We start from the raw sequence: 26,755 nt of genomic DNA, 5'->3' as shown, positions 1-26,755 counted from the left end.
AATATATCAAAATATATCAAAATATAATAATCTCAAGTACTACACTCTGAGAATTAAAGAAAAATAATATTAAAGTTTTGTTTTCTTTTGAATTGCAGATCTGAGCAGCCAGTCGTGAAGCGAATTACCTTCAAGCAATTGTCGTCACCTGTACGTGACAGGTAAGGAACAGAAATTCGGATGGCCGTTTCTTTTGACTTTTCATAAGACTGAGACCTTTTATTCACTGCAAAAGGCTTTCAATGCTCTAAGTAAATGTTGATGTGAGGATTGTAGGGAGAACCATAAGACTGAGACTTCCTTTTATTAACTGCAAAAGGCTTTCAGTGTTCTACTGTACAGAGAATCAAATTCTTTACAACAGCCGATACGTTTGAGTAAATTTGTAATTGTCTTTTGTCTAATATGACCAAACCCTTATTTATGAATAGCCACTTTTGAACCATTTTAGTCTCATGAAAGTTTATGATTTATTTCTGCATGTTTCATTTACCCAAATTCGAGGTTTATTTTGTCTTACCAGCACAGTGATTATATCTTTACTTATGGTCTTTCCTGTTTCCACAAAGGCATGGAAAAAATGCTCTTTTTATCCATAAAAAATACATACCTAGTGATGGCATAATTCAAATTTATTTGAATAAATTTACGGCTTGTAAAATGTAAATTTCCATTCTTCAAAGCAAAATCAGATCAAGGATCCGAAAGCTGAATCAGATTTCATCATTTACACCTTAAGAAAATAAAATAAAACGAAATAAAAAAATTACATAAAAATAGCTTGAATATTCAGCCATTAACCGTCCATTTTTCACAATGATTCGTAAGCATATGTATGTGATTGTGTGTCTTGCTTTGAACGATATTGAAGTAAACTTGAGTTCTACGAGAAGAGAGTAACAACGGGGTGTTTCCTTTTACGACCTCTTGCAACAACAAGGATGTTGGTGGCCTTGCACTCTCTCTCTCTCTCTCTCTCTCTCTCTCTCTCTCTCTCTCTCTCTCTCTCTCTCTCTTTCCCCCCTGTGACATGGTGTTTAGTTTAGTAAATTCTCTTTCTTTCGACTGACGTGCGCTTAATAAAGTCTCTCTCTCTCTCTCTCTCTCTCTCTCTCTCTCTCTCTCTCTCTCTCTCTCTCTCTCTCTCTCTCTCGTGACTTGTTGTTCAGTAAATGTTTTTACTTTCGACTGACGCATGCTTAGTAAGTCTCTCTCTCTCTCTCTCTCTCTCTCTCTCTCCTTTTCTTTTATTCAAGAGCTGCATCCGATAAGGTCATCAAGTTTCTTATCCTAATAGGCTTTGAAGAATAATTAGCTCTCTCTCTCTCTCTCTCTCTCTCTCTCTCTCTCTCTCTCTCTCTCTCTCTCTCTCTTTCTCCACTCAAGAGCTGCATACATTAAGGCCATTAAGTTTCTTGTCCCGATAGGCTTTGCATAATACATAATAATTATCTCTCTCTCTCTCTCTCTCTCTCTCTCTCTCTCTCACCACTCAAGAGCTGCATACATTAAGGCCATTAAGTTTCTTGTCTGATAGGCTTTGCATAATACATAATTAGCTTAGCTCTCTCTCTCTCTCTCTCTCTCTCTCTCTCTCACCACTCAAGAGCTGCATAAGTTAAGGCCATTAAGTTTCTTGTCCTGATAGGCTTTGCATAATAATCGGCTCTCTCTCTCTCTCTCTCTCTCTCTCTCTCTCTCTCTCTCTCTCTCTCTCTATTCAAGCGCTGCATACGATAAGGCCATTAAGTTTCTTGTCCTGTTAGGCTTTTTGGAATAATCAAATCACAATATGAGCGAATATTGTTAAATATAATTTTCCGATGACAGTCATAATCTTATCAGTGCCTGTGAAAAATGTACCCAAAATTTATTTAAAACTACTTAAGGATTTTATACTAAAAAGGATGATTATGCAATGATCCTATATAAATTATCACAGATTATTAGTATTAATAATAACTAAAATCTAGAATGTTAATAGATTTATTACCAACAGCTAACTTTGTCTTGAGCTTTCATTAATATCAGTAGCATAACTACATAGTTTCTAAATGAATAATTATCGTAATTATGATGTCACAAGGAAACTTCAATATCATGATGTACCGATGGCCATCCCCACCTCCTCCCTCTCTCTCTCTCTCTCTCTCTCTCTCTCTCTCTCTATATATATATATATATATATATATATATATATATATATATATATATATATATATATATATATATATATATATATATATATATATCATATATATCATATATCATATACTGCCAGTGGCCTATGTAAGAATTTTAAGTAGATACTTATAATCTCTCTCTCTCTCTCTCTCTCTCTCTCTCTCTCTCTCTCTCTCTCTCTCTCTCTCTCTCTCTCTCTCTCTCTATGATTTGTTTAAAAACCTTAAAACTTTATTATTTCACACACGTTACTAAATTATTTTTGTAATGAGTATTAACTTCAAAATTAATGCTTTAAATAATAATAATAATAATAATAATAATAATAATAATAATAATAATAATAATAATAATAATAATAATAATGGTGAAGACATTCACAGTGTAAATATATTTACATTTACATTTACACCTTCGTGGATTTCTTCACCATTTTAGTGACTCATGCTATTATGAGATTTTTATCAATAATAATAATAATAATAATAATAATAATAATAATAATAAAAGCCTATTCATTCTCAACCAACCCTACTAGCGCGCTCAGTACTACCATATCAATATACAAGCTATCATTATTCATTACAATATGACCCAGTTAGCGCAAATGGTAAAATGGAAAACACTTTGAGCTTTAGAGGTCTTGATCCGTTATAATCGACACTTAAAAACATATATTTAAATATATTTAAAGAGAAATTAAACGGAGAAAATGGCAAACGACCCGGCCATGAGATATGTCTCGATATCTCTTCTTGTGTTCGAGACGCCACTGACGTCACGAGAGAGATTAAAACTACCAAGGTCGTGATTGGCAGAAGCAGTTGTCACGAGCGTTCTGATTGGCTGCGATCTTTGCCCCCGAGATGACATTGTTTCATTTATTTGTAACGGTGTTATGAAGCGAATTTGCTCAAGTTATTGGCAGCAGCAAAGGAAGAACAGTAAAATCTATTATTTTTTATAAATACATTAACTTGTAAATGTGTGGAAATGGAGTAGTCACCACCATCTTGAAGATTTGCAAGCAGAAATATATAAGATGAATTTTGAAACTGGTGGTGTAAGCTAAGAATGATATTTTTGACAATGAAAATTATTTTCTCTCTTTCTCTCTCACGTTACCTAACCTAACCCTCCTTATCTCTCTCTCTTTCTCTTCTTCCTAACCTAACCTAACCTCTCTCTTTCTCTCTCACCTAACATAACCTAACCTAACCCAATCTCTCTCTCTCTCTCTCTCTCTCTCTCTCTCTCTCTCTCTCTCTCTCTCTCTTTCTTAGACTAAAAGGCAAAAAAAAATACAGTGACAAAACATACTCCTCATATGTTACGAAGGAAATGACCGCAATAACGAAAAATAATATCATAGTACAAAGTGTTCATTAACGAGACTACGGAGGTCACGCTCGAGGGTGACCCTCACGTCAATTTCGTGAATTCACTTCCCAAATCCTGTAGGGTATCCATGTCATGAAAAAATAAAAGAAACTAAAAAATAAAAATATAAAAGAGTGCATTTCGAGGCCAAAGACATTTAGCAAGACATGCATACATAGAGACAGTGATTAACCTTAAACCTAAGACAAACGCGAGATATCCTCCCCTCTAAACCCCAACCCCACGAAAAAATGGGGTTGGGGCCTTCCCTCTGCGCAGAGACTTACCTTCCATAAACACCTGTTTCTTGCGCACGCGACGTTCGCAAAACCCGTAATTCCGCGACCTAGTTTCGGGTACGTCATTCTTGGTGTGCCTCCTTCGCTTGCATTATGCCACTTGTATCGTTATTTTTTTTAAATAAACATCTAGTGGTTATCAGAGGGCTGGGGAGTTTTAATATATGTGTTGCTTATAAGGCTGTATGAGACTTTTTCGGTTGTAGTTCGGTTATATGTTGTTAAACTTCACTTTTCTCCATATACTTACCTTACCAGTAGCAGTCTGATCGTACTTGAGTAGTAAAATCCGCATTTTCTTTTTATGCTCAAATGCCCAATCACAGCCATCAGCGTTTTACCCTATAAAGAAAGTAAAACTATTTTATTACACAAAGTAGATTCTAATCTTAGTCATATTTCAAGCAGGTCAAATAATGAGAGGCTTTTATTTATGGCTGAACGAATGTCAAACAAATGTGGCCATGGCTTTTTTATGAAATGAAATTTAGGCTGTACAGCCAAGCACTGGGGCACTTTCAGCCATTCAGCGCCTGAGACAGTAACAAGAGGGCGCTGGAGTGGTTGGACAGCAAGATAAAGAGATCCGGATGATAAAGGAGGTGAAATACAACAGTCTAAAGTTGTAACTTGGAGAAAATCCGACGTTTGCACTAAAATGTGATAGTTTGAGAGGTTGGACAGCAAGATTGAAGAAAGGATCCGGCAATGGAGGTGAAGAAAAGGCTAAAAAGTGGGTGCAGCTGGGGATCGAAGTGACGCAGCAAACACCCTTTAGTGATGCCTACAGTGCCCCAAGAGAGGTGCACTTTCGGCACTATATCCCTCTGGGGAAAATATACGTCTGTGGGCTATAGTGGTTCCCTGTTGTCATACTATGAGTTTGAAAAGGTTTCTCTCAAAACTCTGGACAGATACTGTGATCTATTTTCATGTGTGTTTTCTTTTGACTGAAAACAAACATATATTTTAGTCAATTCGCCTCTCTCTTGCCATAATATACCAGCATTCTTTTGTTTTGACATAGTTACGACATTTGAAAAGATAAAAGAACCAAACCGCTCACTTTTATAGTTAGGAAATGTTTCATATAACTTTGACATTAACATCACTCGCAAGCGAAGCATTGTTACTAGCATAAACATACTCACCATAAAAAAAAATAAACAGTAAAATTTATAAAAAAAAAGACATGAAAAACACGTTCAAAGAACTGGTTTATCCAGAGATGAACTCTAACGGGTTTCAAACACGTTTGACTTTTATACATACACCAACACCGGAAATGACGTACCGCTTACAAGGAGAACGACTTTACAAGATTAAAAGAGACGACTTACAAAAACGGACCCTATAACGACCCCCTTCCCCACCCCTTATCAGTTTCCGCCATCTGTAGGGTCGTAGCCGGAACCCCCACCCCACTTTCTAAAGGGAAAACCGGTGTGAAGGGATAATATAAAGGGATAAACACCTTACGCTGTAATACATTAAGGGGTAGCCCAAATTTCAGCGATGGGGGATGGGGGGTTAATCCCCTCAAGCGAATAATCCCGTCTAAGGAAATAATCTTCGAGGAATTAACCTCCTTTTAAGGGGTATTTATACCTCATACCCTTTAATTCTCAGCCCAAGCGAAGGAGGTAAGACTCGCCCCCCCCCCACCCCGCCTTCCTCTAGCAAGCTCCCGATCCAAAGAAGGTCAGCGGCATCGGAGTTGCTTGACTGGAAGGACTTGGAAAAGGTCACTTGAGGAGGGAAGATGAAGAGGAAGGGAGAGGAAGGAGGTGTGGGATGAGGGGAGGGTGTAAGGGAAGAGGAGTAGAAGGGGAGGGGTTAGGAGGAGAGGGAGATGAGTAGAAGAGGAGGGGGTAGGAAGGAGTGAAAGGGGGAGAGGAGAAGAAAAGTGGGGGTGAGAACCAGCTGAGGCACCCTTGGGCAGCAGAAGACAGACGAGAGGAAACGATACCGATATATAAAGCGTAAGACATGGAAGAATGACGGTAAATGATTTAGGAAACAAAGATGAGAGATAAAACTGATAAAAAATGAAAGCAGAAGACCAAGGCGTCCTGCGAGAGTTTATTTGATGATGAAATTTAGGATGCTAAGCCGAGCACTGGGGAACTTTCTGGTTATTCAGCGCTTAAGACAGTGAGAAGAGGGAGCTGGAGTTCTTGGACAACAAAATAAAGAGATCCAGAAAGTAAAGGAGATAAAGTACGAGGATCTAAAGGTGGAACTGGGAGAAACCCCCACTAAAAAGTTATAATTTGAGGGATTGGACAGCAAGACTGAAAAAAGGAAGTAGGAATGGAGGTCAAGTAAAAGTCCAAAAAATGTGTGCATCTTGGGCCGAAGGACACTGCAAACCCCAAGTCATACCTACAGTGCACCACGTGAAGTCCATTGACGGCACTATCCCCCTACGGGGATACCATCCAAGAAAGAGCATATTATAGTGCTCAAAAAGAAGACACACGGCTACTTGATTCCACCTTCAGCATCTGTTCACACACACACACACACACACACATATATGTATATATATATATATATATATATATATATATATATATATATATATATATATATATATATATATATATATATATATTCAATGTGTTGAAATGTATGTGTGTTGGGGGGTGGAGGGATGTTCACGAATACAGGCATATGTGCATGAGAGAGAGAGAGAGAGAGAGAGAGAGAGAGAGAGAGAGAGAGAGAATCTGAATCAATGTGCAAATTGCCCTTGACTGCTTCCCTCCCTGGTCCTAACCTCCTGCATGGGGTAATTTTACCTCCGCCCAGGGGACAAGATTTCGGATAATGTTATAAGTTGTGTTCACCCAAAACTCAACCGTCTTGTCGACAGTTTTTTTTTTTTTTTCTAACTATCGAGTTTCCATGAAAATATTACCAGTATGTTTAAGAAGCACAAAGACTTCCTGGTCTAACGGCTGCGTTCTATTACATATATATATATATATATATATATATATATATATATATATATATATATATATATATATATATATATATATATATATATATATATATATATATATATATGTATATGATATATATATATATATATATATATATATATATATATATATATATATATATATATATATATATATATATATATATATATATATATATATATATATATATATATATATATATATATATATATGTTGATTTTACCATGAAGTAACCTTCAGTTGGACAATAAATCTTACATCTCAAACGAGGTGAACATCAGTAATTTCCCAGAAAATCAGAAAAATGTTACCTCGATTTAAACAGGTCTTGACAAAAATTATGTAAAATGATATATCATATTGCAGTTAAGTATAAAATAAGACCCTTTTTTCTCATGTAAATCTTGATGAATTCTTAAAAATATACTTAACATCCTTAACATTTCTCAACGGACTGATTATCTATATCAGGTTCCTTCTTGACTTTCTGACGAGATAACATAGTCCTTTTAAAGACTAAGGATTTTAAAAATGTATCTTTATCTCTCAAGAAAGAGTTTTATTTCATTCTCATCTATAAAGAACGAGACTGTTATTCTTAGTCCTCACGCCGCGGTTACTTACCGAAGAAAATTAAAGAAACACGTCAAAATTATTTAAAAAATCATTAAAGGAAGTTCTACACGAAACCCTTCTTCGTATCCCGAAATAAAATAAGGTTTTCATTTCCAAATAAGAATTTCATTCCCAAACACCCGTCTCCCCGTAATCAAACCCCCCCCTACCCCCACCATCAACTAGTACCTATCTCCCTTCGCAACCTTACACACCTCTCCTCCACCCACCCCTTCCCCCTCCACCTTCATTTGGAACTGGAGCTTAGCGAAGCCCATACTCGACCTAGCCTACCCTCCCGGTAATGGCTGGTTGGTGGAGGGATGCTGACTAATAGCACGCGGGGCGCCGCGTGACCTTATACGGCGCTCGGCGGAGGCGACTGATAGCCTTATTCGGCCAAGAGGGGCGGGCACTTCGGAGGGCGCTTCGAGGTGGTGAGGGCGTGTTTCTTCGGCTGCGCTGAGGATGCCCGTAATCCTCCTCCTCCTCCTCCTCCTCCTCCCCCTATTTTGCCTTCTCGTTTGACTCCTTCAGGCGGTGTGTGTGTGTTTGTGTGTGTGTGGGCGATGACGGAAAAGGATAGGGTGCAGGGGAAATAATGTGGGTATGGTGAAGGGCAAAAACTCTTCGGGTATGAGAGAGAGAGAGAGAGAGAGAGAGAGAGAGAGAGAGAGAGAGAGAGAGAGGGGGGGATGGAAGGTAAAAACTCTCTGGGCATGAAAGATAGAGAGAATTGTGGAGGGAATAGAAGGCAAAAACACTCAGCCGTAAGTGAGAGAGAGAGAGAGAGAGAGAGAGAGAGAGAGAGAGAGAGAGAGAGAGGCTATTCATTCTTAATATTTCCAAGGAAATTAACACTTGAACATTATCTCGTTTTATATTTTAAATATTGCAAGAAGCAAATACAAGTTCCATTTACTTTTCAAAGAAAATTGTACACATCCAGGCCAACAGTACTTCGAAACTTACTATAAAAGAGTGGTCGCGTGGTTTTTGCGTTTGTAGCATATTTTTTATGAATCTATGAAATATTAAAATGAAATATGCATTGTAGACATTATAAACAAATACTTCTACAAGGATGTATTATCATTGTATTTTACATGATACTGAGGTGACAAGTATACTGTATATGATCAGACTATGTTCGGATACTCATAAAACGAAGAATTAAAACAATTTCAGTCCACTTATCAGTTCAATTCGCCATTCTGCCAAAGCGTCCACGGGTGAAACAAATGAATTACTGTATATTTCTGAACAGTATTACGAAGGCGCCTTTGCTTGCTCTTGGAAAAAAAACTCCCAACGAAAAAATTTAAAAAATGGAACGAAACGTACCCTAACTGTACCTCAAGGTTCCCTGAGGGCAAGGCATCGGCAGGTCGACTGTCCCCGGTGCCTGCTGCTACCAAGCAAGGTCTCTGAGCAAGCTCTGAGTCTCTCTAGCTAGAGAGCTCTAGCTGCCAAAGCATCGTCCGCATCATGGTCCGCATGCCATCGTTGTTGGCCAGTTCAATGGACTCGTAATCATTCTTGCTACGACGAGGAGCCGTTTCATAGGCAAATCCCTACTACTAATACTACTACTGCTACTACTGCTACTACTACTACTCCACACACACTCGGTTGGAATCTGCTGTTGAATCGTTGCTTGTAGCTTAGTTGTCGTCACAGAATACTCTGATATAAATAACGAGTGATTTCATGAAGCCTTTTACACACACACACACACATGTGTGTGTGTCTTCATGAAACCACCCGTTATTTATGTCGGAATATTCTGTGATGGCGAATGAGCTACGTGCGATGATTCAGCCCGCAGATTTTCAACCGAGTGAGTGGCGTAGTAATAGTTTTTAGTAGTAGAAGGTATATATACTGTATATGTATCTATCTATCTATCTATCTATCTATATAGATATATATATAGATAAATAGATAGATAGATTTATATATATATATATATATATATATATATATATATATATATATATATATATATGCATGTATTTATATATCTACATATATATTTTTATCGTTTGCTGTCGTAACGGTTTTCCGTTAATTTTCCGAGTGGATTTAAGAACTTGTCATCATTGACGACAGTAACGTAAAGACTTGCGCACTTGATCACCTTCTGAATCCAATTTTAATATGCACGGATTCTGTCAGGTACAGAAATGTCTCGCCGAATTATAACAGTACCCAAGAGACAAAATTGTAGGCTTAGCAGAACTGAATATAAAATTTAGGCCAAAGGCCAAGTGCTGGGACCTGTGGAGTCATTCAGCGCTGAAAGCAGTGGCGTTCCTGATGGGGGGTCGGGGGAGCTGTTTGAAATCGCCCCCCGGGCCCCAAAGTGAGGGGGGGTCCCAAAATGCGAAATTTAAGAAATAAAATTTCTGAAATTTACATTTACTGTACAAGTGCCTTTAAAATGAGCCTACAATTGCTCATATTCTAAAAATTTTCCCCGGCGGGCTTGCAGGGCACCCCCCCCTCTGCTTTTGCTCGCTTCGCTCGCCTTCCACCCCCTAAAGGGGCCCCAAATGGGACTGTGCCCCCCGGACCCGAAAATGTCTAGGAACGCCCCTGGCTGAAAGGGAAATTAAGCGTAATAAGGTTTTAAAAGTTCTAACAGGATGAAAACCCCGCAGTTGCACTAAGAAGCAATTGTTAGAAGGTGGAAAGTAAGATGGAAGAGAGAGAATATGAACGGAGGTACAGTAAGAGGAATGAATGGGGTTGCAGCTAAGGGCAGAAGGGACGCTGCAAAGAACCTTAAAGTAACGCCAGAGTGCATCGCGGGAGGTGCACTGACGGCACTACCCCACCCCTCATCCCCCCCGCCCCCATGGGGGCAAGCTTAGCGGAAATAGGAAAATACGTGTTCAGTATAGCTGGGATAAAGATCTTGGAAGAATTATTTTATTATGATGTTATCAAGTACTTTTATACCAAGGAATTTCATAGAGACTATCACTGCTACTACCATTATTAGGCCTACTAACTGTGATACCTATTATACACTGGAATCTTATACTCTCAGATAACAAATACTGTTTCATGGCAAACAGACACTGATTCACAATTACGCGAAATGCAAGAATAAGCAGGAAGATTAATCATTATCAATAGTCGAAGGTTGGCCTAATGACAAAATACGTAGAAAAGTGGTAAGGCATGATATCAACAACGTACTATAACTTAGGAATTATAAGTCTTCGTCGGATCGTCCGTACGATATTTATCATTAATGTTTTTTTATGACAACAATGACACTCATGTTATTGATAAAGGCAATTAGACAATTACGGAAGCAACGGTAATGACGGATACGGGAAATTATAGTAGTAACAGTAATTAAGATGATAGAATTAGAGACAAAGTAGTTATGAAAATAGATGAAACAACAATAATGATATCTAGAGATCGTCTTAGAATTACAGACAACGCTACAGTAAAGGAAGAAAAAAAAACAATCCATTCTGTAAGGCAAGGCACGCGCGTTTTTTTTCGGGGGAGACGTACGCGAGTGTGGGAGGACGTAAGTGTGTTTTTATGGACACTAGCGTTAGTGGGGGTGGTACTGATGGGGACAGGAGGCCACTAAAGTGATATGGCGGTGCTTTTGAACTTTCATGTCTCCATCATGGTTTTATTGTGCTTCCAGTTTCCAAAATTCGGCCACTGGAATGACCGACGTTATTCCAAGTCCGGAAAATAGGAATACAAAGCAACATGGACAATATAACCCAACAGAAAACGGGAAGTTACGAAGCTCGTCATAATCATCATCCACATCGAACTACTCGTATAACTTTGCGAGCAATAATAAGAATAACGCTGACAATACGATAATATAAACTTAAAAAATAAAAATAAATAAATAAATAAATAAATAAATTAATAGAAATAAATAAGAAAATCCTATGAAAGCCTTGAGGGCATGTTAGAGAAATCTTTCCTTGGTCTACATCCGTGACCGGGTCCTGGAAAAACACGGGAGAGAAAACTTGAGTAATACGTCCGGAATTGGGTACAGCTTTAATATATCCTTCCAATTCTTTGCCCATTACCTCATTCAGAGTTCAGTATTATTTTAAATCCTGTACTTATTTGTGAGAATGAAACAAGGAATCCCGTCAGACACATTTACGGAAGATAGGGTAGGCGTGTGAATAAGAACTAGTGAAAAATAAAAATTATACTTAATAAATGTGTATTTCGAGAGAGAATTTAATTTCGTTTTAGCATACAGCAATTACTCCCGTGTAAGTATATCTTCAAGAAAAGCGATAGTTACATTAGCAATACATTAATCCCTTGTACTATGAACGTCGAGCTAAAAAAATATTAGGAATTATTTAGGGGAAGCGTTTATTAATTGAAATGTTAAAAACATATTTCCAAAACGAACGATAAGAGAAAGAAATGGCGTTGTTAGCGCTGGTTCTCATGAAGTCTACTTGCGTATATTAATGAACGTTATGTTTACTGTCACTACCCCTAACACCTACACATACACTTCCACACAATAGTTGGTTCTACTACTTCTGCTCTAATGGTAGCTGGCAAAACTGTTTCAAAGTTTGACTAGCCAATGAGCGAGAAGAGAATCCCGAAGCTACCACAAATAAAAGCGATATTGATAACCTGAAAAAGCGTTACGTCTCAAGAGCTTCAGGGAATAATAATACATCGATGAATCATCCCGAGACAAAAAAAAAAAACTATACTTACCCTCGAGGACGAAAACATGATTACGATCACCGTGGGAACTCCCGGATGAGGCAGATAAGAGAGAGGATAATACACCTTATCTGGGTTACGTGTTTTGAGTAAAATGGGGTAATTGTGTGTTACTACAGATCATAATGATAATATTAATTATCAACAATAAGTATTCTTAACTCTATATTTCGCAATTATTCACGTTCTGAACTTGGAATAAAAGTAGCAGGAATTAAGGCAATTCAAGCCATAATTCCCAGTCTTGAGTTGGAGCCAAATAGTACTTGACATTATCGTAAATTCATATCGGCGTACTGCTAAATAAGTCTTTATAACCAATGAATCAACGTGGAGATCATGAATTCAGAAAGAGACAGACGCGCGTCTATACGTAAGCCGTGAGTATGAGTCTATTTCACGTCCGTCTCTCGTAAGTACTAATTCAACAGGGGACTTTCCATTATTACCTATAGTTCCTACTGCGCAAGAGCCAAATATTTTTTTTTAATAGTGCGCGCTACTAGCTTTGCAGAGCTTCAGACTTTACATTCTGTTGTTGAGATGACTCATGACAATTCCCATCACAGCGCAGCTTTCATTCCCTTTACTGCAAAGCAGTGAAAATGTTTTATTGCCAGTATTACTAATTGCAGTCATCATGTTCGAGAAGATTCTGTCGTACTGCTGGAAAATAAAAACGCCGGCACATTTAGTTTGATTTTATCATTTCAATGCAATTTTTGTATTTGTTAGTTAACTAATGATTAATCTTTTTTTAACTTATACACCTACTGTTTTATGGAAACTCTTTTCAGGTCCTTTTCGGTTATTTCCACAACTCTCGGGGCTCATTTTAAGTAATAATAATAAAAAAAAACATGTCAAATCAGACGCATCAAGCACTCCAGGAAAATTCTACAAGTAAAATAGATCTAACATACAAAGTTTATTGATTGCAAACTGGTAATAATTCGCACACAACAGATATGTTTGTGAATACTACTCTCAAGAGTCTGATTGTCTACCATGTTTACTCTATCGCCCATGCTATTAACGTCAGACTTAATTATTTCACAGATATTTATTGTTTCGCAGACACAGTATAACCATCAGAGATCAAACTTTAACCAGGTGGAATAAGGTTGCACACCACACAACTTCCAGAATGTGGAATTCCCTATCATCGGTATTTCACTATTATCATTTGAAGGGTCAAGTCCTTGTATACAAACTATTTTTAAGGACAGATTTGCTTTGATTGGCCATGCCATCCCGGGTCTCTAACCAAAGCCCCCCCCCACTCCTACATACACACACATAGACCACCCACAACCACACATGGTTCTTTAAGTATGCATACACGTATGAATTACGTTCATATGTATACGTAAGCACAAGAAACAATATTTGCAAAATAAGTATGCACAAGAACGGAAACTAACATCCCACAAAATCAACATCCACAACCAAAGCAAATTAGATGTAGTTCATCTTTATCGTGCAGGCAGCCCCTAATCCCTTACAATTACCCCCTTAACGATAAGGGGAGACCCCCACCAATACCGGGGCTGTTTGGAAGACACTGCTGATAAAAGTGAGCGACGGACACTCTCAGTACAATGAGCAGATAGTGTTGTCTGTTCGCCCGGTCTGAGTGCAGACTTCTTCGGGAGTGCGGTGCCCGTGGTGAATTCAAGCTCTTGTGTTAATTAAGGGATTAAGGTGAATGCAAAAGTGAATTGTGACAATTTAGGCGCACTGCAGAGTGAAATTAATGATAATATTTATATCGGTGAGTGCAAAATGAAATTTAGGGTTCATGGGTGAATAAGGTATACAGTATGAAGAATGGGAATCGTGGCTGCAAAGTGAATTGTGAGGATTCGTGGGTGCAGAGTAAAATGCACAATGAATTATGATGGTTTACAAATTGAAAATGGAGTGCAAAATGAATTCTGGGGATTAACGGTTAGCAAATGCATTGTAAAATTATTTAATGGGAGTTATTTATTTCTGGATAAGGAAATTGTCGAATGAATTATGGTGCTCATGTGCAAATGTGAAAAAGTAAACCCTCATTCGAAAAAGTGAATGCAAAATGAATGTTAGGTAGGGTGAAGGTACTTAATTCGCATAACAATGCAAATGCATTTAACTGTGTGAAAGGTATATGCGAAATTGATTAATGATGGATTTCTTGTGGCGATAAGTTTAATTCAACGCATTTGAAAAAACAAGTAAAAAATAAATTAAGATATATATTTCCGTTTGAGAACACGTGTATGTGAATGCACAATAAAAACTGCACTAGAATGTGGATGAATGTCTGAAAAGTACATTTAGGTTTGAGATTTTTATTTATTTATTTATTTATTTAATAATTTCTTTATTTATTCTTTTCTTAACTGATTGTCAAATAGCTGAAGCTCGATTTCATAATCATCCGAATCAAGGGACAGTTTCTTTGGCAGTGGAGCTCATGTTTTATGGTACTTGTTTGCTAACTGTAGTTGTCATTTTGTTTTTTTGAAACAAAGTTCCTCATTGGAAGGGTGGGTAGAGCTCTCGGCTAGCACGCTGTTGGCCCAGCGTTCGACTCTCCGACCGGCCAGTGAAGAATTAGAGGAATTTATTTCTGGTGATAGAAATTCATCTCTCGTCATAATGTGGTTCAGATTCCACAATAACCTGTAGGTCCCGTTGCTAGGTAACCAGTTGGTTCTTAGCCACGTAAAATAAATCTAATCCTTCGGGCCAGTCCTGGGAGAGGTGTTAATCAGCTCAGTGGTCTGGTTAAACTAAAATAAACTTAACTTGATACTGAAACAAGAAGGGCAGAGATGTTGTTAATTACCCAGAACAGAGGTACTAAAAGGAAAATTCGCTATGACTACTCATGTACTTGTCTTCCAAAGTACTGGCAAACCAGCCAGGAAGTTTCGATAAAGGTTATGAAAAATGAGAACTTGAGGAATAAGGAAAGGTACGGGGCGTTCCATGACTTAAGAGGTAAAAAAATAAATCCTTTTGACAATATTACGACATTACAACATTTTGTAACGATCACATTTACACCACTCATAAAACCCACTCGCTGATAGTGTGTCAGGCTAACTTTCTGAATGTATATCATTTAGACACTTGAAATATTATGGTCATTCTAGTTAAGTCTAGCCTTAAATTTTCATCAAAGTCATCCTAGTTAAGTCTAGTCTCATATTTTCATCCAAATCAATATAGTTAAGTCTAGCCTTGTACTTTCAGCAAAGTCATCCTATAGCTAAGTATAGCCTTATATTTCCATCAAAGTTATCCTATTTAAGTCTTGCCTTATATTTCCATCAAAGTCATCCTAGTTAAGTATAGTCTTATTTTCATCACAGTCATCTTAGCTAATATAGCCCTACTGTATATTTTCATCAGTCATCCGAGTTAAGTCTAGCTTTGTATTTTCATCGAAGTAAATCTAGTTAAGTCTAGCCTTGTATTTTCATCAAAGTCATCCTAGTTAAGTATAGCCTTATATTTTCATCAAAGTCCGTCTAACGCTTTAGATTGTAAGCTCCTAGAAGTTAGGCCTAAAAAACATGTGATCAGTTATCACTTCCCGTTCAAATCTTAGCTCGATCACACAAGAATTTCATGAGTGCATATACACTAAGCCACAGACCAACATTTTGAGTATCTTTCCTTTATTCATTACAAAAGTTACAATCATTTGCAGGACCATGAACCTTAAATACACACGAGTACATACACCAACACACATCGTCGTCACGCTGATACATAAAATCCACGAAGTATGGTGGGAACCAGTTTTAAACTTCCTGGTGCCTTATGATGAGGAATTCGTGGAGCACTGAACTGAGAAACAATACTGGGATTTCACGCTGAGTACATCCTTACATACCGGATCTCATTACAGCTCCTTTGTGGTGTCACATTAATGACTTGAAGACATTATGCAAATGATCAATTATTTTCTGGAGATTAACCGGTGAATTTGTTTTGTGAAGGTCGACGGAAGGGGCGAATTTAACTGGTTCGGGTTGGAGGCAAATGAAGTGAGGGATTCGAAAACGGAAAAGCGGGTTTCATTCTAAATTCAGAAAGTTCTATGTAAGGATGATGACAACTACTTTTATAAGCAGACCCTCCTTTATGCAAGTTTTGTTAAAAAGAATGGCAGCATCCGTAGAACTGATTTTATACAATGTCCTCCCAGTTCTTCTCACTATAGAATAGCGAAAAGAATTGAGAAGACATTGTATAAAATCAGTTCTATGTACGCTACCATTCTTTTAACAAATAACAATAATAATAATAATAATAATAATAATAATAATAATAATAATAATAATAATAATAATAATAATAATAATAGCGGCAGCAGTGGTAGTTAAGATATCAGTAACAAAACTGGAAAGCTAGGCAAATAATATAGTACATTTCTTCATTACTTCGGCGTGAAGAAAACCTAATAATCTGATTTTAATATAGCATTAGATATCAATTATGTATGCTACAACGTATATATCAATTTTCCAGGGAGGTGCAACCAGGCTAAGAAGACTCAAGCAGACAAATATACATAGCGACCAGCAGGAAGGAAGACCAGCAGGTTGGAGGAACAGCAGTGGTGGGCAAGGAAGGAATAACTTTGGTTCTTGAGAGGAAATAACAAACACAAGATGGAACGCAACATTCCACACGTTCTCGACGTGTTCTCTTGTTCTCCAAGGGCGAGGAGGCGTGTTCACGCTACAGATATTGACAAGGTAATGATGGACTAGATTTACTGGTTTTTGATCATGATAAATTTTCCTTTTTATCAGTCACAGACATGACCCTTTCTTTCAGTCACAGGGAATATTTCATCCCCCCCTTTTTTGGCAAATTGTCGAGTATGCATCTTTTCAGTTTTCTGAGTTATCTGCATCGACGGTGGTTTTTGTTATTGATCTGTTACGGCTATGCATCAAGAGTATCTCTCTCACCATACATCCTGGACGGTGAGTGAGACAGACCTGATGCTTTGTTGAAACCAGAAGTCGATGATAAAATCACCGTCGATGCAGATAAAAAAAAATTGTTTAAAAGCCATATTCGACACTGCCAGAAAACTGACGATATGTTGGTATTGCAAAGGTTCTCTTTCATTTTGAGAAAATTGGTCAAATTTCGATAATATGAAGAATGCCCCCATGTGTATCGTAGTCAAGACTGTGCCTTTTGACAATGAAAAGGAATCTTCCACGTCATTAATGGTGAGAACGTCTGACCCTGATAAAAACTTTTCCTGTAACAGTTAGGAGGGGCTAAGGATTTCCATACTGATTAGGTTGTACAATGTTGGCAATGAAAGCGCCTTGTCCATTTACATTTCTGTTCTTAACTTTTACGTCGTTTCTCCTTTTTTTCCATCATCTTTCTACTTACTGTATACGACAAAACATAAAACCAATAAAAAAGATGTTATTGCATAATGAAAAAAATGGTTGCACAGATTAATGATCAACAAATTGCATACCCTGTCGTCGATGGCGTCAATTCGGTAATCCTGAACAAAACTGACAGATTTGTTTGTGATATCTGGCGTCGCAACGCCTATGACCATCAACGCCGCCATATTCACCAACCATTCCGTTCAGATGCAAAAACCGGGGTTGACTGCAGACTGCGGGTTATAAACTATATCAGAAATGGCCAGAAATATCGAAAACCTTTACAGAATGGAGAAGGGGGTGGGAGGAAGGGGAGGCGGTAGCCGGGCGGGCGGTAGGCAACTCCCCAAGCCAGAGCTCAAAGTCTTAGGTAAGGTTAAGTTAGGGGAAGTTTAGGCTAAGGTGTCTTAAGCTTTTTGGCAATTTATAGCAGAAAACTAATTTATAACCCTTCGGTCAGAAGTGATTCCACACAAACTAACTTTGGATAGCATAAACGATATTACCTACACACGTCAAATAAACATGAAATATTAACAAGTACAATAATAACGTAAACAAGTTCAGTACATACAGACACTTGAGGATGGTGATTTAGATTAAGTTGGCTATATGCCAGCGCGGGCTCTTGCACCTGGGCAGCCCGTAAGACGATGGACACTACGAATTACCGATACCACTTCTGAATGGTGACTGAGGTAACTTGTAAGAGACTGCGCTGACTGGGGTCAACTTTCGGCTGTTTAAAAAGTGTAAACAAGCCTCCTACCACTAGTTAAACGCAAAATGGAGTCATTAATGATGATTTGTATTTCGAATAATAAAGATTACTTTTTACTATCAATAGCGTCAACGCATGTGATGTATCATTAAAATCGATGACGCGTGTTAGTAAATTGTTCAGGAGTCGAATTTATAGACCGAAATATCGAAATACATACAAGGAATGGAATATAGAATTTAGGCCAGAGGCCAAGCGCTGGGACCTATGAGGTCATGCCGCTCTGAAACGGAAATTGAAAGTACAGAGGTCTGAAAGGTGGAACAGGAGGAAAACCTCGCAGTTGCACTATGAAACAATTGTTAGGAGAGAGTAGAAGGTAAAATGGAAGAAAGACAATATGAACGTAGGTACAGTAAAAAAAAAAAAATGAAAGTGGTTGCAGCTAGGGGCCGAAGGGACGCTGGAAAGAACCTAAGTAATGCCCACAGTGCACCGCTGGAAAGAACGTAAGTAATGCCCACAGTGCACCGCATGAAGTGCACTGACAGCACTACCCCTTACGGGAAATATAAACAGGGTCTGGTCATGTGAACTTCCATTGCTAAGGCAAATTGTCTAGTACTGTACATAAAAAGTAGTTATGTAGTTTGTCATAGCCTTTTCATATTAAGAGGACGGTTTTTTTATCTGAAAATCTGGATTTACAAGTATTTGAGAGAGATCAGAGTACTGGCTATAAAGGGATTAGAATAAATCAAACCCTCTTACCTGATACAAAATAGATAGCTGGCTATAAATCTCGAGATAATGATTGTCCCTTATCAACCCTTTTTAGTTTTCTGTAAAAGAAAACTATTGGTCCGGCTTTGTCTGTCCGTCCGCACTTTTTTGTCTGCACTTTTGCTGTCCGCCCTCGGATCTTAAAAACTACTGAGGCTAGAGGGCTGCAAATTGGTATGTTGATCATCCACCCACCAATCATCAAACATACCAAATTGCAGTCCTCTAGCCTCAGTAGTTTTTATTTTATTTAAGGTTAAAGTTAGCCATAATCGTGCTTCTGGCAACGACATAGAATAGGCCACCAATGGGACGTAGTTAAAGTTTCGTGGGCCGCGGCTCATTCAACATTAAACCGAGACCACCGAAAGATAGATCTGTTTTCGGTGGCCTTGATTATACACTGTAGCGGCTGTACAGAAAACTCGATTGCACCGAAGAAACTTCGGTGCATTTTTTACTTTTTTTTTTGGGGGTGGGGTTTCTATGCTGTACTTAAAGATAAGTCTTAACCCAAAGCACTATTCATTATCATTATTATTTAGATGATGAACCCTATTCATATGCATCAACCCCACGGAGGCCATTTACTTGAAATTCAAGTAACAGAAGAAAAGAAGTAACAGAAGAAAATAGACGACAGAAATAAGAGATCAGCTATTAGAAAAGAACAAATAAACGAACAAATTATTACATAAACAGGCAAAACTGTAAGTAAATGATAAAATACAAGGCGCACTGAAAGTGAAATCTGTTGCTGATTAACGCGACGTTTAACATTACCGGGGAATTACTTTTGCTTACTTCATTTCATCTGACATTTCCTTATGAATGAGTCACTCTTTAAAGAGGCCAGAGCGAGCGAATGGAGTCTCGGTTGAACCGACGAACAAAACGCAAAGTCGGGGGAGCCCCAGCCAACACTTGACATTTCAGAATGTCAAGACCCCATTCGTCGAGACGTCGCATAAACACAGGGTTATAAGGATGTACAGACGATTAGATTATTAAATGGCATTTGATAGGTGCCAGTCATAATGTTATTCATTTGTCATCAGATACGGTAACGTGTTTATTTTGCGATAAGACTGGCGTTGCCGCGTGATGATAATATTTCTAATGATATTTCATAATTGGGTGAAATGGTGAAATTAACGGGATGGGTTTTTTTTTTAAGTGTTAGACTTCGGTTTGTGGGTACATCGTGGCGTTTACGGTATTGAAACAGAGATCGAAGGCTGAAAGGTGACATGAATTTCTTTTGTAATTTAATGGTTGTCTTAACAAGGAAATTAATATTTCTTCAACTACTACTACTACTACTACTACTACTACTACTACTACTACTACTACTACTACTACTACTACTCTGTACGTGTGCTAGAACGGAAGAAAAACGACAGAATTTAATATGGTCATAAATTATGTCATGCTTTTACCTTGCGAAATTATGCTACCCCTGCTAATTCTAGCTCATTACAACATAATTATATTTCTCTACATTGATTTACTTCATATAAATTACTGATAATATCTTACAGTGTCATATAATTTCTACAGATCATTTTAAATTGAAATCAGATTAATTTTCTTACTTAATGCACAAAAAAGATGGAATTAGATAGTCGTAATTTTCCGACAAATTTCTTTAAATCAGTCTTTGTGCACGGTTGTTCGAATCAAAGTCTCTCTCTCCCTGTCGTTTAATAAGGTTAATTCATCTAGAATTACTTTAGCCATGAAAACTGGGTCACTGACCTCTCTCCCTCTCTCGACAGATTGCCGTCCAGATGAAAGACGCCGAGATGGGCCAGAAGAACCCCGGAAGCGATTCGGCGGTGTCAGTCGACTCCAGCGACGACGAGAGCAACATCACCAAGTACTTCGACTACCTGAACGAAGACGACCAGGGCAACGGCAGCGCCTCCAAGCGGAAAAAGAAGAAGAAGAGTTCGAACAAAGAGGCCCCGGGGAAGGAAGATGCCGACAAGGAGAACATCATCAACAACAAGGACAACAACAACAAAGAACAGAAGGGCAAAGAGCAGTCTCCAAACGGACACGCGAGTCGCAAGACGGAGTACGAGAAGGACATGCGACACATCGAGCGCCATCTGTCGATGAAGAAGACCATCCGCAAGAAGATGATGAGAGACCTCCAGCAGGCTTTCGTCGAGGACCCAGGGGAGTTCCAGCAGGACCCCAGCAGGATGGCCCCCGAGAAGAAGAACAACATCGACATCCGAAACCTCACCTTTTCCAAGAGCAGGCTGTCGAAATCGGAGCATAATTTCCTGGACATGCTCAAGGATGAATCGGCCAACGAAAAGGAGAAGAAGGACCGCAAAGGGGGATTCTTGGGTTTCAACAACAACAAAAACAAAGGCTCTTGCGATAATATCAAGGACGACGACTCGGGTCACGGGTCTCCCTCCAGAGAACCGGCACCGGTCAAAGCCAAGAGCAAGCCAGACGTCAGGGAAGTCAGAGAACAGCCCAAAGAAGAGAAGAAAGTGGGCTTCTGGAAGAAATTAACAGGAAAAGGGAAGAACAAGCGGTGAGGAGATTGCCGACACTTAATTCATCTCCCTACAATTGACTGTGATAACCTTCCAGTGCCTACTTCAACTACTACTACCAATTCTTTTACCTGGTAATCATTATCCTTCACTATTCACAGGCTCCCCCAGTTTTCTGAGCTCTTGGCTTTCACCCAGATCACCCGTCATCATCCACAAATGCATTGTGGGAGCTGAAGAGGAGTAGAGGCAATTTTATCCCTAATCACTCCCGTCAAACAAAATAATGATTCCCGCCAAAAAGAACAAAAATCAAATAACTGATTCTTCATACGATTTCCTTTGCTTTCTCTTGAATTATGAACGGATCTTTCTGTAAAGAGGAAAGAACTCTTTTTCTGTAAATATTAAAATCTTTCTTATAAGCTAAGGGCACCTTAGGAAAATGTATGAAACAGTGTGAACCGCAGTATACATGTATACTGTGAATTTATTGAGCTTTAGTGTAGTATATCTAAGTTGTTTTCATTATGTGACTGTGGTTGTTTGAATATCAAATAATACTATACTAACGTGTGTTCCGTTCTTTAAAGATTTTGTTAGATCAGGTTGTCTGAGGGCAGATAGGACTGCAGGGAGAGGTCGTATCAGAGAGAGAGAGAGAGAGAGAGAGAGAGAGAGAGAGAGAGAGAGAGAGAGAGAGAGAGAGAGAGAGAGAGAGAGAGAGAGATGGCTCATGGGTTAACGTCTATAGTTAAAGATGTATTACTAGACGAAAGCATTAACTTGCACTCACACATACAAGCGTGTAACAATAGATACAGCATATGAGAGAGAGAGAGAGAGAGAGAGAGAGAGAGAGAGAGAGAGAGAGAGAGAGAGAGAGAGAGAGAGGTTTACCGGTCTGCCAGATTTTATTTCAGAACTATCTGTGTCGTTGAAGCCATCCATATAGAAGCTGCATTGCATAATCTAACTGCCCATGTAACCTTTATGATCCATTCATAAAAGTCAACATGGGGTACGAAAACTTCAATAATCGTATTGTAAAATTATATTATTATATATTAATATTCGCCGTAGTCCCCCTTACCCTGTCTGGTAGTGCGTCTCCAGATATCAGAAAAAAAGACAAAAAAAAAAAAAGTGTGTATTTCGAAAGCATCACGCAACTCACGATTCAAATGTTTTATTTTGACGTGCGTTTAGTGATGACATCTAGTGACAATGAACGAAGATATCTGGAAAGATTCACACCTGCTGTAGTGCCAAGCGTAGCTGCCTTCAGATAGAATGTAGCTGTTCCTGAGATAATATTTGTTTACGCTATAAGCAATGCCAATTGGAAAGAGAGAATATAGCAACTGGTGGTGGCTATATATATACAAAAAGATTCGTTATCAATGTGCATTGAGTTTTCTGTAAATACACAATCATTATGGGTACTGGAGTTTTAATGTTATCCTCTGGTCAAATATCAAAGATGTATTGTAAAAAGATGGTAAGGATAATGTACAAGAAAGGTCGAATACATTTAATCTATGCATAAATCAATTATTCTACATCAGGCTGTAGCTTAAAAGTAAAAATCTTAAAAACAATTTTGATCTCTTGCTTTTGCCAAATTTATCTATAACCTTAGACTTATGATAGAAATGATCTGGTATAATTTGAATTTGATTCTGTACTATCCTGAAATAAAGTTAGTGAATCAGAAATTAAGATAAAAGCAGGTTGCAAGTTATCCATTGTTATATCAATTTGTTTTGGTATAAGAAAAGAGGCCATTAAGATCTGAAGTTGTGCGTGTGATTGGAGAAGTTATAGTGTAAAAGAGTTTACGTGTAACTTTGCTCCAGTGCATTGTCTCTCTTATAAGAATACCCAGTAGACGCTTACATTCCTTATTTGTGTTTGCAAGAGAGAGCCAATATGCTATATTATTTTTCCACGTGAATCAGCTAAGATCCATGAACTCTCCTGACGTCGAGAGAGTGGACGAAGATCCTGTTGAAAGCTTCTGTTAAAAAAAATAAACAAATAGTTAAATAAATGAATAAATAAATAAATATATGGAATATATGGTTAAATAAAAAGTGGGTAAGGTATGGGGAATTTCACTCACGAAGACTAACACATGTTCAGTAGATGAAGTCTGTTTGGCAAGGCAGACTGACCTGGCCCGGTGCAAGGCAAGCACAGGGGAAGTAACCTTACAATGGCATGTATTCAGTCTGGGCTGCATTTCATTTCAGCTTCTTACCCCTTCCACAACAACTACCACACCTTGTTTCTTCCTGGTATTCTAAAACAAGGACACCTCTGGACACCTGAAGGATGACGAGAAGCGCACTTGTTCATATGCATCAAACGACCTGCAGTACATTTCGTTTGCATATGACTTATATGAAAGTCAAGTCTAATTCTGAGATAATTGAGCAACGTTACCAAAACAAGCGTGATTATTATCCCTCCCATGTCTTAAGAAATATACGATAATTTGAACTACAAAATTCTTAGGCTACTATTTAAGAAATAAGATTTTAGAAAAAAACGAAATCGTCATAAAAAATATTTATAGAAACATGATTAAAGTGATAAAAAATGGATGCTATTTCGATCTTTAGACAGGTTATCTAGAATTTGATATGGTCAAGCACAATTACATATAATGCCCGGGCCATAATGTACTGTATATATCAACTCACAAACAAGTGGGGAATATTTGAAATGTTCGTAAGCCATCACGTCAAATAAATGAAAGAACGGGCTATTGTTGTATCTTATTATATACGAAAGAGAAAAACAGTATACTCCATTAAAGTGCAGTGTTCAAATTAGATAAAGAAGAGTTATTTCACTACGTCATGTTATAGAACAAAAGGTTCCATTGTGATACCACTTGTATCAAATAAATGAGCATGTTGTTTCAAAGGGTATTCAATCATTCTATTTGAACAGAAGTGCAGCATGATACTGTATAACAACAACGGACTCACACGAATAAAGCTGTCCATAAACGGTTCCAGCTCATTTAAAAGGTATTTAAAACTTTCCCTCTTCCTCTTAGAATCATTCTCCTCACATGTCCAGACCAGCTCATCGTCCTCTGAGCCACCATTTCTCTTGTTCCCGAAATCTCGCCATTTCCACTTTGCAACTTTTTATCTCTCCATTTTGAAGTTTTTCCTATTCAGAAGATACTTTATAAGTCTTTTCCTTGTGCACTCTGCTTTTATTAAGTTCACACTGTTGAATGCCAACTTTGCTCTATCCAAAGAACTCTGCAATGTCCCCATACAGTATGAAGCATTTGGCCGGAATAAATATTTCTTTTAATATGATGCCGACATCAAAAGACCACATAAAGCTAAAAGAAACACAGTAAAAGACTAGGCAAGAAGTTTGCACTGTATGGAATTGAAAGCTTATTGGTTTTTAGCAGCGGGTTGATAACAGAAACAGGGATAAACCTTTACGATTCCATATACGAAATTCGATGCTAAAAAGTAGGACAAACTTAAAATTCCTTATAATCTCTGCCACTGGCCATTTACCTCGTCTGTAAACATATTTTTATATGAGTGAACGAAAATGTTACTTGTTAAATTAACATTATTACATCATAGTTCCTCAACGCCGTGATGAATCATATAATCATATGCTTGTAACAGGAATATATGAATACAGAGGAGTGCTTTCAGGCTTCTGCAGGTTCGATATCAAGTCATTACTCACACCTGCAACCTTTGGACTGCCTGTAGTAAAATAAGAAATGGGTTAGCAATATAACCAAAAGAATGTGAGTGAAGAAAAACACAATGGCAAAGAAATTAACAAAAATTTCAAATGGGAACTCATTTTATGTTTGTACAAAAGCCTAAAAAGTCTTGATGGTTGACAGTATGCATACGGGGCAAGAATCAAGAGACAAGAAAAATCATCTGACTCAAGCACTTCTCAATAGACTCATCACGATAGCAATCCAATGTTATGTAACTAAATCAGCCCCTAGATACACGACATAGACTTCAGGGGAAAGTATAGCGATAAAACCTAAATTGCAGCAACATTTAGCAACCATAGGACAGCTAGGACTATTTTATATCAGGTGCGTGCAAATGGCTGCAACGCAACGAGATTTGAGCTCTCATCAAACTATGTATACAGGATCTCATTTTCTAGGCCAATGACCGCGTCGCTAGCATACGCTACAACCAACCACTCAAGGCTACCACCTTGTGGAGTGCCAGAAATTATGGTTATGCTTACTAAAACACCACTAACAGCCCTTTGTTACCGGTCACCAGGATGAGCTAAGAATTAGATTCAGTTAAAAGCTTCCAGCACCAAAGTTCTGACAGTTATATGAAAAGGCTCTTGCGGTTTCCATCAATTTGAGCAAGTCTAGACTCATATACATTGCCAAAAATAATGGGACAATAATTGTGAGAAGTAAAAAGAACAGACTGTATAAGCTTTGGATATAGCTCTAAGATTAACTGAAAATCTGGCTATGATAACCAGTACAAATCGGTAGCAGAAAGTTCAAAAGATACTGTGAAAACAATTTCGAAGAAAATAAGAGTTGTGAAGATAACGCAAAATGAAGAATGAGCTTCCTATGGACGGGGGAAAATGTAGGAATACATGAAAAGTTTTAAAATCTAGCATCTAGTTTATGATAACAGAAGACCTGAAAACAATAAATGGCAAAAAAAGCTCAAAACTGAACTTTCGAATGCTGTCCTGCATAAACGAGACACTTGGAGATAAAAAATGAACGGCATAAAGATACAAAGGGGCTCATGAAACAAAAGACTATTAGAGAATAGTGAGACTGAATTTGTGCTTAAAGGTCTCAACGGGAAGAGTTTCTTTGGAATATGAAGAACAAGAAGAAGAAGAAAAGCGTCATATTACGTATAAATAAATTGCTAAAAAAAAGGGGGGGGGGCAAGGCAAGCTGAACGAAAAGTTACACACACAAAAAGTCACACTGAACTACGGAAAAGTCAAGCGAGAATGAATTAAACAATCATGAGAATGAGAACAGAAAATAAAGGAGATAGATGCTGAG

General features: G+C 38.0%; 1 protein-coding gene across 4 annotated transcripts in view; it reads left to right on the top strand.

The window, feature by feature from the left end:
- Positions 1-23,120, top strand: part of LOC136838731 (uncharacterized protein DDB_G0283697-like) — a 199,187-nt gene extending 176,067 nt beyond the window's left edge. For 2 of the 4 annotated variants that reach the window (XM_067104164.1, XM_067104165.1), the window contains 3 exons: positions 99-161; positions 16,757-16,986; positions 20,935-23,120. In XM_067104164.1, coding sequence (XP_066960265.1) covers positions 16,900-16,986; positions 20,935-21,717 — 870 coding nt within the window. In that variant the 5' untranslated portion in view covers positions 99-161; positions 16,757-16,899 and the 3' untranslated portion in view covers positions 21,718-23,120. Of the gene's footprint in view, positions 1-98; positions 162-13,814; positions 14,001-16,756; positions 16,987-20,934 lie in introns of those variants that run through there. The other 2 variants (XM_067104167.1, XM_067104166.1) reach the window with 2 other exon arrangements.
- The last annotated feature ends 3,635 nt before the right edge of the window (positions 23,121-26,755 follow it).

This window comes from Macrobrachium rosenbergii, chromosome 5 (genome assembly GCF_040412425.1).
Source record: "Macrobrachium rosenbergii isolate ZJJX-2024 chromosome 5, ASM4041242v1, whole genome shotgun sequence".
NCBI lineage: Eukaryota > Metazoa > Arthropoda > Malacostraca > Decapoda > Palaemonidae > Macrobrachium > Macrobrachium rosenbergii.
Note: the sequence above shows the minus strand (reverse complement) of the source record. Positions and strands in the feature narration are given on the sequence as shown.